The sequence below is a fragment of the Chiloscyllium punctatum genome, chromosome 15 (genome assembly GCF_047496795.1).
Source record: "Chiloscyllium punctatum isolate Juve2018m chromosome 15, sChiPun1.3, whole genome shotgun sequence".
NCBI classification, from domain to species: domain Eukaryota; kingdom Metazoa; phylum Chordata; class Chondrichthyes; order Orectolobiformes; family Hemiscylliidae; genus Chiloscyllium; species Chiloscyllium punctatum.
Window position 1 is genome coordinate 7,805,229 of NC_092753.1, and position 17,014 is coordinate 7,822,242.

General features: G+C 41.2%; 1 protein-coding gene across 7 annotated transcripts in view; it reads left to right on the forward strand.

Annotated features, from left to right (window-relative positions):
- The window catches only part of LOC140486022 (RCC1 and BTB domain-containing protein 2-like), a 68,472-nt gene that overhangs the window by 16,185 nt on the left and 35,273 nt on the right, over positions 1-17,014 (forward strand). For all 7 annotated transcript variants that reach the window (XM_072584561.1, XM_072584562.1, XM_072584560.1 and 4 more), the window contains 4 exons: positions 3,655-3,813; positions 6,404-6,511; positions 11,571-11,713; positions 13,960-14,150. In XM_072584561.1, the coding sequence (XP_072440662.1) occupies positions 3,655-3,813; positions 6,404-6,511; positions 11,571-11,713; positions 13,960-14,150 (601 nt within the window). The remainder of the gene's footprint in view (positions 1-3,654; positions 3,814-6,403; positions 6,512-11,570; positions 11,714-13,959; positions 14,151-17,014) is intronic.

Sequence of the window (17,014 nt, forward strand, 5' to 3'; positions counted from 1 at the left end):
CACAGGGCCCATATGGTGCCAGAAAGGTTCCTCCCCAGGATGTCCCAAATGTAAAATTAGCACAGGCACCCTTATACCTTGCTTTTGGTCCTACCACAAGATTTGTGGATACTGGAGTGCCAGCGTGAATGAGCTGGAGAGGATCCTGGGAATTGAAGTTAAAGTGGACCTGGTATCCCTTTTGGGTCTGCTGAACCGTGCTCTCTAGGTGAACACGGGAAGAGGTTATTTAATATTCTTACACACTGTGCCAGGAAGAACGTTCTAGTGAACTGGATATCAGAAAAAAACCCAGGTCTTATGGGGTGACATAGACTTGTGATGGAGCATGTCCCCCAAAACTATCTTACAAATGTGGTACGCCATAGAACAGAGCAATTTTATATGATGTAGCGGCCCTTTCTAAATTACATTGATATGGATCTATCTGCAATACTAATTAGGGCCTTTATACAGCCCTAAGGGCCAAATTTGGTGGTCTGGGGACCCTGGGGAGAGGAGGGTTAGTAAATATGTGTATAATAACTGTTGCTTTCATGGATGGGAGCTTTGGTGGAGGTGCAGTGAGTGGAGTAATGTAATGTAATCTAATTTAGTTTAATGGTAATTTAATTTCATTTCATTTTATTTAATTTGTTCTTAATTTAACTTGGGTTAAGTAAGAATAAGATGATGGTTCTCTGCAGTCAGTAGTTTATTGTTAATACTGTTGTAATATAATGTTATATTATCTCTATTCTACTGTATCTTTGTATTTTTACAACTTTTTTGTAAAAGAGTAAAAATAATATAAATAAATAATTTTAAAAAGTGCTTCACTAGCTTGTATTGGTGCACTGAAATAATGGCCTGTATATGTGGTCAGAGTAAAATTGGTGGCATTAGCCATCATTGTCACCTGTCAGACCAAGCAGTTTAGGAATCTCTCATCAGGCAGACCCTGTGTGGAACTCCACTTGCTGCAAGTGGGAAATCACAGGCCTGTGACCTCTCATTTTCTGTGTGATGTAATGGGATGGGCTGCTGCTATTCCATAGAAACATAGAAAATAGGAGCAGGAATAAGTAATTCATCCCTTCAAGCTTGTTCTGCAGTTCAATATGATCATCTAACTCCACACCTATTCCTGCTTTCCCACATATCCTTTGATCCCTTCAGCTCCAAGAACTATATTTAACTATTTTGAAACATTCAGTTGTTTGGCCTCAACTGGCCAATGCCCAACCCCCTATCTTTAGACTGTCACTCCAGGTTCTGGACACCTTGGTCTTTGGGTACAACCTTCCTACATTTACCTTGTCTAATCCTTTTAGAATGTTATATGTTACCTTGAGATTTCCTCCTCTTTCTTCTAAACTCCAGTGAGTTTAACAATCTAGTCTCTCTTCATATATCAGTCCTGCCATTCCAACAATCAGTCTAGTGAATCTTCCTTGCGCTCACTCGACAGTCAGAACACTCTTCCTTAGATAAGGAGGCCAAAAGTGCATAAGTGTGGTCTCACCAAGGATGTGTGCAATTGCAACATGTCAGCAGCTGTAATTGAATATTTCCACTATGATAACCAATGTACCATTTACTTTCACTGCCTACTACACTTGCATGTTTCCTGTCTGCCAACCAGTTCTCTATACATGTCAGTAAACTACTGCCAATCCCACGTACTTTAATTTTACATGTCAGTCTCTTATGTGGGACCTTATTGAAAGCCTTCTGAAAATCCATTAAACCACATCCATTCTCCCCTTTATCAACTTTACTAGTTTCATCTTCGAAAAATTCCATTAGATTTGTAATGCATGATTTCCCTTTCGTAAATCCATCCTGCCTCTGACAGTTGCTAGCACTGTTTTCCAATTGCTTTACTGTAAAGTATTTCGTAATAAATTCCATGATACCGACATCAGGCAAACTGGTCTGTAGTTCCTGGTGTCTCTTTACCTCCTTTCTTTAAATAGCAGGATTACAATAGCTACTTTCGGATCTGTTCCAGAATCTATAGAATCTTGAAAGATGACCACCAATGCATGTACAATTTATACGGCTATTTGCTTAAGTACTCTGGTATGTAGATCATTGGCCCTGGAATTTGTTGGCCTTTAATACCATCAATTTTCCCAACACAATTTCCCTATTAACATGGATTTCCTTTAGTTGCTTTCTCTCACTAGACCCTATGTTGCCCAATATTTTTTTGTCTTGTTATTGCCAGTGTTGCCAAATGCTGGGATGACTCAAACAGGGTATTGGATCTATCATCACCAGAAGGAGAATTGTAATTTTATGTTTTGTTTTCAGAAAATTGGTGAGCAGACAGAGCTTAAATCATCTTCTGATAAAAGATATTAATGTCCTTTGTTGTATGGGACATTTTTCATTTGTTACAAGCAAAGCAATGTCTAATTCATATTTTGACTCAATTGCAAAGACTAACAAAATTCTATTTTCTTTATATGTTGTGGTAGGTGAGCTGAGATTTTAGCACATCTCTATATAGTTTCACTATGTAGTTTCGTACTTGTTAATAGATGGACTTTGCTGTTTACTTTTGGGTTATGAGCATCACTAATAAGGCCAGAATTTATTGTCATCTCCTATTGCTCTTCAGAAGCAAACTTAGTAAGCCACCTTCCTAAATTGCTATAGTTCATGTGGATATCCCCTATGCTATTAAGGAGGGAGTTCCAGGATGTTGACCTAATTGTTGTGAAGAAATGGTGAGAGAGTTTTAAATCAGGGTGGTCTGTGACATGCTGGGGCAGATGGTGGTGTACCCATGTGTCTGTTGCTGCTTTCCTTTTAGTTGGTAGAGGGTATGGGTTTGGAAGGTATTGAAGAGCCTTGGCAAGTTGCTGCAGTGCATCTTGTAAATGGTGCACAATGGTGGTGAGGGGAGTGAATGTTGAAGATGGAGAATCAATGGGATGCCAGTTAAGTGGGCTTGTTTGAGCTTGGTGCTGTCGAGCTTCTCAAGTGTTGGAGATGTGCTAATCTTGGCAACTGGAGATAGTCAATTATATATTGACTGTGTTGTAGATGGCAATACAAATTTATTAAGATGAATCTATCAGAATGTTAACAAATACATTGCCAATGATATACATCTAAACAGTTATTTTTCTTTTTTCATTCTTTGAATGTAGAACAGTGTATGAATGCATTTTACAAATATGTAATAACAAATAGACATGGAGCTAAAGGACGGAAGATTTAAAAAAAAAAGATTTAGAGGGCTATGTGAATTAAAGTGTTTAGGGATAGAATTACATGTTTGGCCCAAGCAGTATAAAGTTCAGATACACAGGGAGGAAAGATATTTTGGAAGTTGACATCAGGAATGAAATATGAGGTTTGTACGACTGTTACAGATGTATAAACTTTTGGTCTGTGTGCTTAAATATTGAATTAAAACTGAAAATAATAAAAGGCAAATCAGTTATTTGTGTACTATCTTGCATGTGTTTATTGGAACAAACCCCTAAGAAAGGAGTTTCAACCTTGCATGCCTTTTGAATTAGAGCTTCTTTTGTACAAAATCCTTGCCTTCTGTCCTTAGTCCTTTAGTATTTAAATGGAGAATCGTTCCCTATTGATCTTGTATACAAGATCTTATTAAGAAACATTTTTTGCTGATGGATTTCATATTTTTAATAGGTTTATGCATGGGGTTATAATAACTGTGGACAAGTTGGATCAGGATCTACTTCTAATCAGCCAACACCACGAAGAGTGACCAGTTGCCTACAAAATAAAGTGGTTGCAACTATTGCCTGTGGTCAGTCATCTTCTATGGCAGTGCTGGATAATGGAGAGGTGAGTGGTGTCATATGATTAATGAGTAAATTTGTTATTAATCTTTATACTTTAAAAGGTTAATATAGTCATCATTAATGTGTTAGTAGGGCTAATGTTACAGAATTTCTTTATTCTTGCCAGGGATCGTTTCCAAGGAGTGTTTGTTCTCTGGCTGAGATCACCATGATGCAATGTTTCTTGTCCATGATGCTAGGTGCTAAACATCATGGCTAAACATTGTGCAAGGCTGTGCAATTGGGTGGCTGGTGTGATGGGAATTGAATGGTGCTGTGCAACTCATTGAGTCTTCCTTAATGTTGAATACACCTTCAATCCAAGAATATTTAATATGCAGTCCTACCTTTTTGGTTTTTAAGAGAGATCTTTGTTATAGCCACAGATTGTGATGTGGTGGCATATTGCACCTGAAGCTCATCAATCTTTTTACCACACTTTGTGTGTTCATATATGTGTGCAGTAAACTTCAGATATTGTTGCATTATGCCTCAGTTTGATCTCATCTAACATAGCATTAATTGATACTGTACTGCTGTCTGCTTCTCCCAACTGTAAAAAGTTAAATAACAGCTAAATAATATGGATGCTGGAGACCTGAAATAAAAATGCGAATGCTGTTGGATCTCAGCAGATCTGATAGCACCTGTGGCGAAAGCAACAGAGATAATGTCTTGAATCTGATATGACTCTTTTTCAGAACTGTGCAGGGTTAGAAAATGGTTATCCTGTTGACAGAGACGGGGTGGATCGAATGGGATAGGTGGCAAGGATGCCTTGAGCAATAGACAAAGAGCATGTATGATGGTAAAGGAGATGTAGATATATAACGTAGGAGTAAAAAGGAGAAAAATGGGTCTGCTATGCTTAGTGTAAATCTAACAAGACATAGCTGAGGCTGAGGGTGTTGTTATCAAAATGGCCACGCACTGAAGTAGTTGAACTCAATAACTAGTTGAGTCTTAGAGGGTGGAAAGTGTCTGTGTGAAAAATTAGGTACTGTTTCTGCAGCTTGTAGCGCGTTTCATTTGAAGGTTAATTTGGGCTGTGATCGAGATAGGGAGGAGCCATCAAGCCTTGACAAACTCAACATGTCTGTTCTCTGCCACACAGCCGACTTTCAGCATGGAGAAAACCAGTTTATTTTTCATTCAACAATTGCTCTAAGCTGTAAATTGGAATTAATGAGTCAGAGGTGTTTTATGAGTGTGAACCAGTCACCCTGTGCTTCCTGCAAACCAATGCAAACATCCTGTGAAGCAGTGTTCTAATCAGCACAAGATAGGAAGGGGTTTTATCTGAAAGGAAGATAACCACTTTTTCTTCAAAGGAACCATCCAAGCCTTCAACTGTTGAGGCATACAGAGGCTATTTAAATACTCTTGCTGGAGAAAGAATTAGTTTCCCTCCCAGATAGTTCATTGAAAGCCAAAGTGTTAGTAAATGGAAAAGGTGGAAAAGCATTGTACAAAATTTAAGTATGATTTGTTGTTTGAGGTAATTAAGGAATTACCTACGGATGAAGTTGACCTATTCCTTGGGAATACTTTGGCAGGAATGAAAGTTATAGCTTCACCTACAATCAGAGTAAGTCCAGTTGAGGCTAAAATGGTGGAACAGTTGCTCGAACAGGTTCTTAGTATTTTTCCAGTGTGTGTAGTGACCAGAACAGTAGCTAGACAAAGTCCATCACCAAAAGTCACAGTAATACCTCAAGCAGATGTTAGGGTAGCTGAAATTCAGAAGAAGTTACTGAAAAATGTGTTGCTGGAAAAGCGCAGCAGGTCAGGCAGCATCAAAGGGGCAGGAGAATCAACGTTTCGGGCATAAGCCCTTCTTCAGGAAAGTGAGAGAGGGACTCACTGAGATCCTTGTAGAAGGAGGAGGAGAGCTTCTTCAAGGAAGGCATCCTTGCAAGAGGATTTGCAGTAGGTTAAAATCAACTAGGAGAAAGTGAGGACTGCAGATGCTGGAGATCAGAGCTGAAAAATGTGTTGCTGGAAAAGCGCAGCAGGTCAGGCAGCATCAAAGGAGCAGGAGAATTGATGTTTTGGGCATAAGCCCTTCTTCAGGGAGGCCTGAAGGGAGGCTTATGCCCGAAACGTCGATTCTCCTGCTCCTTTGATGCTGCCTGACCTACTGCGCTTTTCCAGCACCACACTCTTCGACTCTGATCTCCAGCATCTGCAGTCCTCACTTGCTCTTGTCATGATTTAAGGCCCACTTCACCACCTAATCTAAACTGACATTTGAGTGTCATGTTGAGGGACTGCTGTTTTCAGATGAGATGTTAAGCTGTGTCCCCCATGCCTGCTTAAATGGATATATTTTTTAAAAAAAGAATAAGGAAGTTCTCATGTCCTGGCCAGCACTGAACCTTTGACTTACACCACTGTCATTGATGATCTCATTTACCTTACTGCTATTATTGGAACTTTGCTGTGTGCAAATTAAGTGTATACTTTGTTCAGTTGAAACTGTGACTACACTTCAAGTATTTCGTTGGCTTTAAAGCTCCTTGGGATGGATATCCTGAGGAAATGAGGGTTACTTCTTTCTGTTCTTTCTTTAACTAGTTTATCTTGCATTGCAGGTTTATGGTTGGGGTTATAATGGTAATGGGCAACTTGGATTGGGCAGTAATGGAAATCAGCCGACCCCATGCAGACTGGCTGCATTACAAGGAATTCATGTGTGTCAGGTATGTTTGATGCATCTGACCAGTTGTAGTAGACAAAATGGCTTGTTGGCTATCACTCTTGTACAATACAAAAGTTTGAGTGTTCAATCAATTGTGACTTCAGAATATGACACCTCAATGCAGTACTGAAAGAATGTGGTATTGTTGAAACAACCATCTGTTAGCTGAGGTGCTAAACTGACTGAGAATACCTTTTTTGGGAATATTTGTTATAGCAAACAGGTTAACTAGTTTGTTTAGCATACAGAGTTTGGACACCACATTTGTCTCTATAGCAATGAAAGTATTCTTAAGGAATCCTGTGAAGTGATCTGGGATAATCTGAAGATTTGCAAGATGCTTGCAACAGTTCTTTATCTTTATACATTGTTGCACATGAGACTAAAGGAGATCATTGGTGTGTGGTAAGTTATCGTGGGGAAGTCATCATAGGAGACATTATAAGGGATGGCACGATGACATACTTCAAAGAGCATGCACAACCATTCTTGGCTTGTTTGTTGTGGGCTGGTCTGTTCTGGCTCACCACCTTTACCAGGCTTTCCCTGCTCTTGCTTGCTTCTGGTCTCCTGTTCCCTGCCTCCCAATGTGCAATGATGACATATGAAAGCTGAAGTACATAGAGGCACATGAAAGTCAATTTCTGACTCTCTAATTAACCGTGTTGGCAGAGGGAGCATTCTGTTTATAGAACATAGATTTATTTAATTGCAATAGAAGAGAGGGTTTGTCTTATATGTAGATCACCTTATGAAGTCATAGTTGAGAGTGTGGTGCTGGAAAAGCACAGCAGGTCAGGCAGCATCCGAGGAGCAGCCCTTTATCAGGAATGAGGCTTTTGAGCCGAGGGAGTGAGAGATAAATGGAGGGGGTTGGGCTGGGGGGAAGATAGCTGAGAGTGTGATAGGTAGATGGAGGTGGGGGTAAGGGTGATAAGAGGATGGAGCGGATAGTTGGGAAGGAAGATCGTCATGTAGGACAGGTCATGAGGGCAGTGCTAAGGTGGAAGGTTGGAACTGGGATAAGGTGGGAGGAGGGGAAATGAGGAAACTGGTGAAGTCCACATTGATGGTGAGGTTGGAGGGTCCCAAGGCGGAACTTGAAGCATTCTTCCTCTAGGCATTGGGTGGTCAGAGTGTGGCGATGGAGGAGGCCCAGGACCTGCATGTTCTTGGCAGAGTGGGAGTTGGGGTTGAAGTGTTCATTTTCAGGACAGTGGGGTTGGTTGGTGCGGGTGTCCCGGAGATGTTCTCTGAATTGCTCTGCCTGTAGGTGTCCTGTCCTCCCCAATGTAGAGGAGACCAAATTGGGAGCAACGGCTACAGTAAATGATGTGTGGAAGTGCAAGCAAAACTCTGATGGATGTAGAAGGCTACTTTGGGGCCTTGGATGGAGGTGAGGGGGGGTGGTGAGGGCCAGGTTTTGCAATTCCTGTGGTGGAGTCACAAGAGGGAATGATCTTTATGGAAAGCAGATGGGGAGGGGAGGGAAATATACCTCCAGTGGTGGAGTCTATTTGTAAATGGCGGAAATAGTGGAGGATGATGCAATGTATACGGAGGTTGGTGGGATGGAAGGTGAGGACTGTGGTGCTTTGTCCTCGTTGCGGTTGGCTGGGTGGGGTTCGAGGGCAGAGGTGTGGGAAGTGGATGAGATGCACTGGAGGGAATCATTGACCACTTGGGAGGGGAAATTGCAGTCTTTGAAGAAGGAGGTTATCTGGTATGTTCTGTGGTGGAACTGGTCTTCCTGGGAGCAGATGTGGCAGAGGCAGAGGAATTGGGAATAAAGGATAGCGTTTTTATAGGAGGCAGGGTGGAAGGAGGTGTAGTCCAGGTAGCTGTGGAAATTAGTGGATTTGTAGATGATGTCCGTTTTGAGTTGGTCACCATTGATCGAGTGGGAAAGATCCAGGAACGGGAGGGAAGTGTCTGAAATGGACAAGATGAACTTAAGGTCGGGTGGAATGTGTTGGTGAAGTTGATGAACTGTTCAACCTCCTCGTGGGAGCACAAGGTGGTGTGACTCTCTTGTCAGGTCCATGTACCCACAACCCACCCACCACTCGCGGCACCTTCCCCTGCCACTTTCGGAATTGCAAAACCTGCACCCACACCTTCCCTCTCACCTCCGTCCAAGGCCTCAAAGGAGCTTTCCACATCCATCAGAGTTTTACCTGCGCTTCCACACATGTCGTTTACTGGATCTGTTGCTCCCGATGCGGACATCTACTTGCAGAGCCCTTCAGAAAACATCTCTGGGACACCCGCACAAACCAACCCCACCGTCCCGTGGCCAAACCCTTCCACTCCCCCTCTCACTGCACCAAGGACATGCAGGTCCTGAGCCGCCTCCATCGCCAAACCCTAACCACATGACGCCTGGAGGAAGAACGCCTCGTCTTACGTCTTGGGACCCTCCAACCTCACGGCATCAATGTTGACTGCACCACTTTCCTCATTTTCCCCTCTCCCCAACTTATCCCACTTCCAACCTTCCAACTTGGCATCGCCCTCACTTTCTCCTTATAGGAGCTGTACAGCACGGAAATAGACCCTTTGGTCCAACTTGTCCAAACGGACCAGATATCTTAAATAAGTCTCGTCCCATATTCCAGCATTTGGCCCATTTCCATCTCAACCTTTCTAATTCATATAACCATCCCGTTGCCTTTTAAACGTTGTAATTGTACCAGCCTCCACCACTTCCTCTGGCAGTTCATTCCATACATGCACCAACCTATGAAAAAGTTGCCCCATGGAAAAGACCTTAGGTCCCTTTTTAAATCTTTCCCCTCTCACTGTAAACCTGTACCCTCTAGTTTTGGACTCCCCCACCCCAGGGAGAAGACTTTGTCTATTTACCCTATCCATGCCCCTCATGATTTTTTAATCCTCCATAAGGTCACCGCTCAGCCTCTGACTGTGATTGTTTTTGAAACTTGCACAAAAGTGACTGCTTTAGGCACCTGCACTGAACTTCATACCCAGCTGTTTAGTTCTGACTTACATTTAAAATTGTGCCCTCCATATATTTAAGAAGATCTAGAGTATTGTTCAGCTTACATCATAACAATTGTTGTAATTTAACATAAGATGCAAAATCAAGGCAGTGAGAATTTGTCTCCTTCATAAAGGACTGCATGCTGCTACTTCTGAGATTCTGTCTCAAATGTGGCTCTGTGGTTATCTGCAACTTTTTGGCTTGTGGCATAGAGAAGGATACAGTAAGTCTAGCACTGCTGCCTCACAGCGCCAGAGACCCGGGTTCAATTCCCGCCTCAGGCGACTGACTGTGTGGAGTTTGCACGTTCTCCCCGTGTCTGCGTGGGTTTCCTCCGGGTGCTCCGGTTTCCTCCCACAGTCCAAAGATGTGCAGGTCAGGTGAATTGGCCATGCTAAATTGCCCGTAGTGTTAGGTAAGGGGTAGATATAGATGTAGGGGTATGGGTGGGTTACGCTTCGGCGGGGCAGTGTGGACTTGTTGGGCCGAAGGGCCTGTTTCCACACTGTAAGTAATCTAATCTAATCACAAAATGTATTGCACTGTTGGTTAAAGACCAGTAGCCAGTGAGCTGATTGTAGCTAGCAACTCCCAGAAAGCATTTGACAAGGTGCCGCATAAAGACTGATCTAGAATGTTATATCCCAGAGGGATAAGGGTAGACTAATGGCTCAGACAGAGGATGGCTGACGGATTGAAAGCAGAGGGTTGGGAAAATGTGTCCTTCAGTGGATGGCAGTCTGTAACTAGTGGGATCCTGCAAGGTTCCTTTCTTGGACTTCAACTATATACAATCTATATAAATGATCTGGAATCAAGGACAGAGTGTAACATAGCAAAGTTCATAGATGATACTAAAATAGGTGGGAAAGCAAGCAGTTATAAGGGGATAGAGTTTACAGATGGATATTGATTGGCTATGAGAATTTGTCAGAATCTGGCAAATGGAATTTAATGTGGATAAGTGCAAGCTTGTCTATTTTGACCAGAAAACTAAAAGGACAAATTATTATTTAAATGGGAAGCAGGTTCAAAGTGTGTCAGTCCAGAAGCATCAGCCATGTTTGTGCATGAACCACAAAGTAGGTATGCAGGTGTAGCATACAATAAGAAAGGCAAATGGAATCCTCGCATTTTTTGCAAAAGGACTGGATTATAAAAGTAAAGAAGTGTTGTTCCAATTATATAAGACATTGGTGAGATCACATCTTGAATATTGTCTCTAGTTTTAGCCTCCTTGCTTGAGAAAGTATGTGGTGGTACTGGAAACAGTTCAGAGGAGGTTCACCACTTTGATTCCAGGGATGAAAGGGCTGTCATATGAGGAGTGGTTGAATAGCTTGGGCTTGTACTCACTGGAGTTCAGAAGAATGAGGGGGAATCTGACTCAGCTATATAAAAGACTAAAAGGGATTGATAAGGTAGAGATTGAATAGATGTTCCCACTTGTGGGATAGTCTTGAACAACACATCATGGAAATAGAGTGAGAGGAGGTATGTTCAAAACTGAGATGAGGAGAAACAACTTTTCTCAGAAGGTTGTGAATCTGTGGAATGCACTGCCCCAGAGTGCAGTGGAGGCAGAATTAATCAACAGATTCAAGAAAGCAATAGATAGCTTTCTGATTTATAAAGGGGTAAAGGGCTGTGGGGAGCAAGCAGAAGTGTGGGGTTTAGACCAGATTAGGTTCAGCCATGATCATGTTAAATGGCGGAACGGGCTTGAAGGGCTGAATTGCCTACTCGTGCTCCTAATTCGAATGTAACACCCTAACAATACCATAAACTCCATACTTGCATTTCTTTACCCTTGAAGTTTTTAATACATGCACCTTACTTGGCTTACCATGAAATAAAATCTGGTGATTTGGTGCAAAAATAGAGATTGGTGCTTTACCTTTAACCTGATGTGTGTTTAATGCTTACTAGCTTACCATGCTTAATGCTTACTAGCTTACCCAATACTAGCTTATCCAAACTGAGGATGAATTTTGTTTTTGTTTCAGAATGAAGGTGCTTGATTCTATCATTTGTTACTTATAACTTTAATTTGCAGATTGTCTGCGGCTATGCTCACACTCTGGCACTGACAGATGAGGGTTTGCTTTATTCCTGGGGAGCTAATGCGTATGGCCAGCTGGGCAGTGGTGTAAAAAGCAACCAGTCCTGTCCTGTGCAAATCACTGTGGATAGAGAAAGGTAATGTAGTAAATCTCAGACAATACTCAGTTACTCTTTAAATTAGCTGTGGCAGAAAAGTTCTGTATGAGAACCTAAGAACATATCAGCAGGCAAGACTAGAGATTCTTTATTTGAATGGAGGACCCATCATCTATGGGTAACTAAAAAATTGAGAGCATCAGACCTGAGGAAAAACAATATAATTGCACAAAGATTGGTGACAGATAACTTCAGAATATAGTAAATGGTGGAGAATGACTATAAGTTGAATTGATTGATAAGTGAGTTGAGAGGAAGCTAGCTAGAAATGTAAAGACACATGGCATGGGTATTTAAAAAGGGAAAGGAGTAAATAAAGTGAGTGTTTTTACAATCTCACCTCTTGAAGATGAGGATGGCAAGTTAACTATAGACAATAAATAAATGGTGGATATAATAAATAAATATCTTGCTTCTGATTTCACCATAAAAGATTTAAATAAAATTCTGTGATACCTGTAAATGAGGTGGAGGAAAGAAGAGAAGAACCGTGTGGAATTTACAAGGATGTTGCCAGGTTGGAGGACCTGAGCTACAGGGAGAGGCTGAACAAGCTAGGGCTGTTTTCCCTGGAGCGTCGGAGGCTGAGGGGTGACCTTATAGAAGTTTACAAAATTATGAGGGGTATGGATAGGCTAAATAGGCAAAGTCTTTTCCTTGGGGTCGGGGAGTCCAGAACTAGAGGGCATAGGTTTAGGGTGAGAGGGGAAAGATATAAAAGAGACCTCAGGGGCAAAATTTTCACGCAGAGGGTGGTACGTGTATGGAATGAGCTGCCAGAAGATGTGGTGGAGGCTGGTACAATTGCAACATTTAAGAGGCATTTGGATGGGTATATGAATAGGAAGGGTTTGGAGGGATATGGGCCGGGTGCTGGCAGGTGGGACGAGATTGGGTTGGAATATCTGGTCGACATGGACCGGTTGGACCGAAGGGTCTGTTTCCATGCTGTACATCTCTATGATTCTAGTAAGGAAACAGTATTTTGCAAACTGGAGCTGTATCATAATGAGTCACTGGGTCCTAATGACCTTAATTCTCAAATCTTAAAACGGATGACTAATGAGGTAGTGTCTGTATTTGTGTTTATTTTCCAGAATTCATTTACATTCTGCAAAGGTTCCATTCGACTGGAGAATAGTAAACATTAACCTTCAATTCAAGAAGGGAAAGAAACAGAAATAGGAAAACATAGATTAGTTAGTTAGAGACTGTGGCTGGGTACTTGGTAAAATCCAAAGTATTTGGGAAGATTCAGCATGGTTTTATGAAAAGGAAATCTGTTTAACCAATTTACTGGAATTCTTTGAAAGAGTAACATCTGCAGTGGATAAAGGGAATCCTGTCAATGTACTTCACTTTCCAGAAGGCATTTGATATGAATCCACAAAAATGTTACTGTGCAAAGTAGGGGATTGTTTTATAGGGAGTAACATACTAGCATGGATAGAATTTTGGTTGGCTAACAGAAAACAGATTATACATAAATGGGTGTTTCACATTGGCAGCACGTAACAAGTGGGATCCTGCAGTTAATTTCTATAAATAACATTGCTGAAGGTTCCAAAGTTATAGTGGCTAAAATTGCAGGTGATACACCAAGTTAAGTGGGAAAGTATATTGTGAAGAAGATATAATGGCAATCATGACCAATTACAAATAGGTTAAATTTGGTAGAGTCTGGCAGGTGAAGTATTGAAGTTGTTCATTTTGGTAGGAAGAATAAGAAAGATTATTAATGAAATGGAGAATGACTGCAGTACTCAGATGTGCAGAGTGATCTAGATATTCTACTATGTGAACCACAATAGGTTAATGTACAGTAAGTGACTGTTTAATTAGACTATAGCTACAATAAATAAGAATTCTTGTTTAGTACAGAACGCTGGGCCATGCTTTCTATCAGCCTTGGTCTGAAAGTTAGGTAACTTAGTACTGTGTGTACCTTAAATAAAAAAATCTTTAATATTTGGTCCAACTCCAGGAATAACAGATTTGTAGCAATGCCATGAAACAGAAAATTATTTATTGAACCAATGCAGGGTAAATAAATATAAAATTATTGGTAATGGCCAAAATATAGCACATGTGAGTAAAGCCTCCCTATTCAAAGACCATTCATAATCATCATAAGCAGTAGTTTATGTGTAAGGGATTTACATATGGTTTTCGTATGCTTTCTTCTAATCTGTGTACTGTACTGTTTCTTTTTTTTTGCTGTTTAGGATTGTGGAGATTGCTGCTTGTCATTCCACTCATACCTCAGCTGCTAAGACCCAGGGTGGTCAGGTCTACATGTGGGGCCAGTGTCGAGGGCAGTCAGTCATCCTACCACAACTCACTCACTTCTCTTGCATAGATGATGTGTTTGCCTGCTTTGCATCTCCTGCAGTTACATGGCGCCTCCTGTCTGTAGGTGAGGTGATTTTTACTTCTTTATTATTAATAGGTAATTTGAGAACTATAATCAGTCATTTGACTAGTTGTCTGGTGAATACAAGTGCAAATTCCACCATAACTGTTTGAGAAATGAAATTGTGTCCAAACAACATCTAAAATAAAAAGCTGATTGCTAATAAAAGTGACCATGAAGCCAAGAAAGTCAACTGATTAATTGTTGTCCTTTATGAAAGGGAACATGTGAGTCCAGTCTCTCATCATTGCAGTTGATTCTTTATTGCCCTTCACTTGTATGAAACTGGCAACTCAAATGGGCAGTATTTAATGGACATATGCCAAAACTTAATTTCTAGATTCTTATCGATAAAAATGCCAAGAAGTTGTATGCGTATTGCAGTGAGAATGAAATATACATTGCTGATGTTGGCTATGTTGGCAGGTTGGAGATGGTGAGGACTGCAGATGCTGGAGAGTGAGAGTCAATAAAATGTAGTGCTAGAAAAGGCATAGCAGGTCAGATAGCATCTGTGGAGCAAGAGAGTTGACATTTCAGGCATAACCCTTCATCAGGACTAGGGAGGGGAAAGGGAGCTGAGAAATAAATAGGGGGATGGGGTTAGAGGAAGGGTAGGTAGGATGGTGATAGATGGGTGGAGGTGATTGTGATAGGTTGGTGGGAAGTGAGGAACAAATGGGTGAGAAGGAAGATGGACAGGTCGGTCAGGTCAAGAGGGTGGTGCCAAGTTGGAGGGTTGAATCTGGGATGGGATGGAGGGTGGGGAGGTTTGGAAACTGGTGACTTCAATGTTCAAGCCATATGGTTGTAAGCTCTAGAAGCAGAAGAGGAGATGTTCTTCCTCTAGTTTGCAGGTGGCCTTGTTTAGGTGGTGGAGGACACCCAGAATGGACCATGTCATCGGGCGGAGTAGGATGGGGAGTTGAAATGGATGCCCACTGGAAGGTGGGATTGGTTGGTACGTATGGGCACTTTTGCATGTTACGTGCACTGCAGAAAGGGAGATTACTACAGATGAGTTGCAGTCACTAGAAGTGTGTACGAATGGAGGTTGCTCTAAAAAATACTGACCTTTTTGATGACAAAGGGTTTCTGCCTGCCAACACAGTGTGATTGGCTCCCAGTTTGCTGAACAACTTGTGGGGTGTGACGGTTTGGGCAGAAGCCATAGGAATAGCAACAAGGAAATAAAAAAAACCTCAAGTCTTAAGAATGCCAGTTTAATTTTTCTCCTTCAGTTGTTGCAAGTTTGTCTGTTAACCAATAATCCAGAGATGTTGTAAGTATGAACCAGTTGCCTTGTACCTCCTGCAAGTGAGTGAAAGTACTTTGAGAAGGAAGATTGAGGAGTGGCAAGTCCTGATAGACCAAAAACATCATGTTAGTCAACACTGTGGGCAAAGACCATTGAACTACTTTCTCAGTCTTGCCATCTGTCCATTACATCCATTTTATTGTGCATGCCTGTATCTGTCTAATTATATGCGCATGTCATGGGGAGTTTTATTGGGGTTAGAGTTTTTAACTAGTAGTGTTATATGTCACTAGTTCAAATAGTAGTTCTTGTTCAGTATGGAAATCTGGTCTGTGCTTTCTGTCAATCTGGGTCTAAAAGACAGGCAAATTAGGGAATTTTGCATACTTTTTAAAGACTTAACTTTTGTAATGACTCCTGGAAAAGTGGAGCTTGATTTCTAGCATGTTCCCCAGTGAGGACTAACCAAGTCTGGGGGCTCTTGCCTAGGATTGATTTGAAACCGAGAAAATAGAGCCTTGAAGGCAGATGCAGTTAAGTATTAGCCCGGTACTTTATTTTAAAGGAAGTATAAGAGAGACCAATTACTCCAGATAATGAAATGTTGGATTTAGTTTATATTTAGTTATGGTTAAAGCAGCTTGAGCTTGAGGAAAAGTTGAAGAAACTAGAGATGGAACTTGCAAAATGAAGAAAAAGACAAAGAAAGAGTAGAAAGATGTGGAGAAGGAATCAAGATGGTGGAAAATGGAAATGAAGAAACAAAGTGAGAAAACTAGAAATGCAAAGAGAAGAGAAAGTGAGGGACCATGAATATAAACATAAAATGATGCAATTGAAATTGGAGATGTCAGGTACTGATGCGAGCCCTAGTGGGGAGAATTTGAATCATAATTTGAAGTCCATTAAGGAAATGTTTAATTTTGCACAGGCCCTGTTAAAACTCGAGGAAAAGAGTGGAGACACTCTTCATTTCCTTTGAGAAAGTAATGAGACAAATTAATTAGGCAGGGGAGGACATGGCACTACTCATACCGAGTAAATTGACAGGTAAAGCACTGGAAATTTATACTTCATTGTCAAAGGAGGTTTCTCGGGTTATGACACTATTTATAAAAAAATAGCTATGTTGGCTGCATTTGAGTTAGTGCTAGACGCACCTAGACAAAGGTACAGGAATTTTGGGAAACAGTTGGATCAAACATCAGGGGAGGCAACAGCCTATGGTGTTATTGCTGGATTGTTAATCTGGAGACCCAGGTAATGTTCTGGGGACCTGGGGTTAAATCCTGCCACAGTTAATGGTTGAATTTGATTTCAAAAAAGATTTGGAATTAAAAGTCTGATGATGACCATGAATTGACTATCGGAAAAACCTAACTGGTTTGCTAATATCCTTTCGGGAAAGAAATTGATGTTCTTACCTGGTTTGGCCCACATGTGACTCCAGACCTAAAGTAATGTAATTGACTCTTAGTTACCCTTTGGGCAATAGGGAATAGACAATAAATGCTGACCTAGCCAGCAACACCATCATCCTGTGAATGAATAATAAAGAAAAATGGAATTCAGAAAGTTTAAACAAAATAATTTTGACAGGTGGACATAA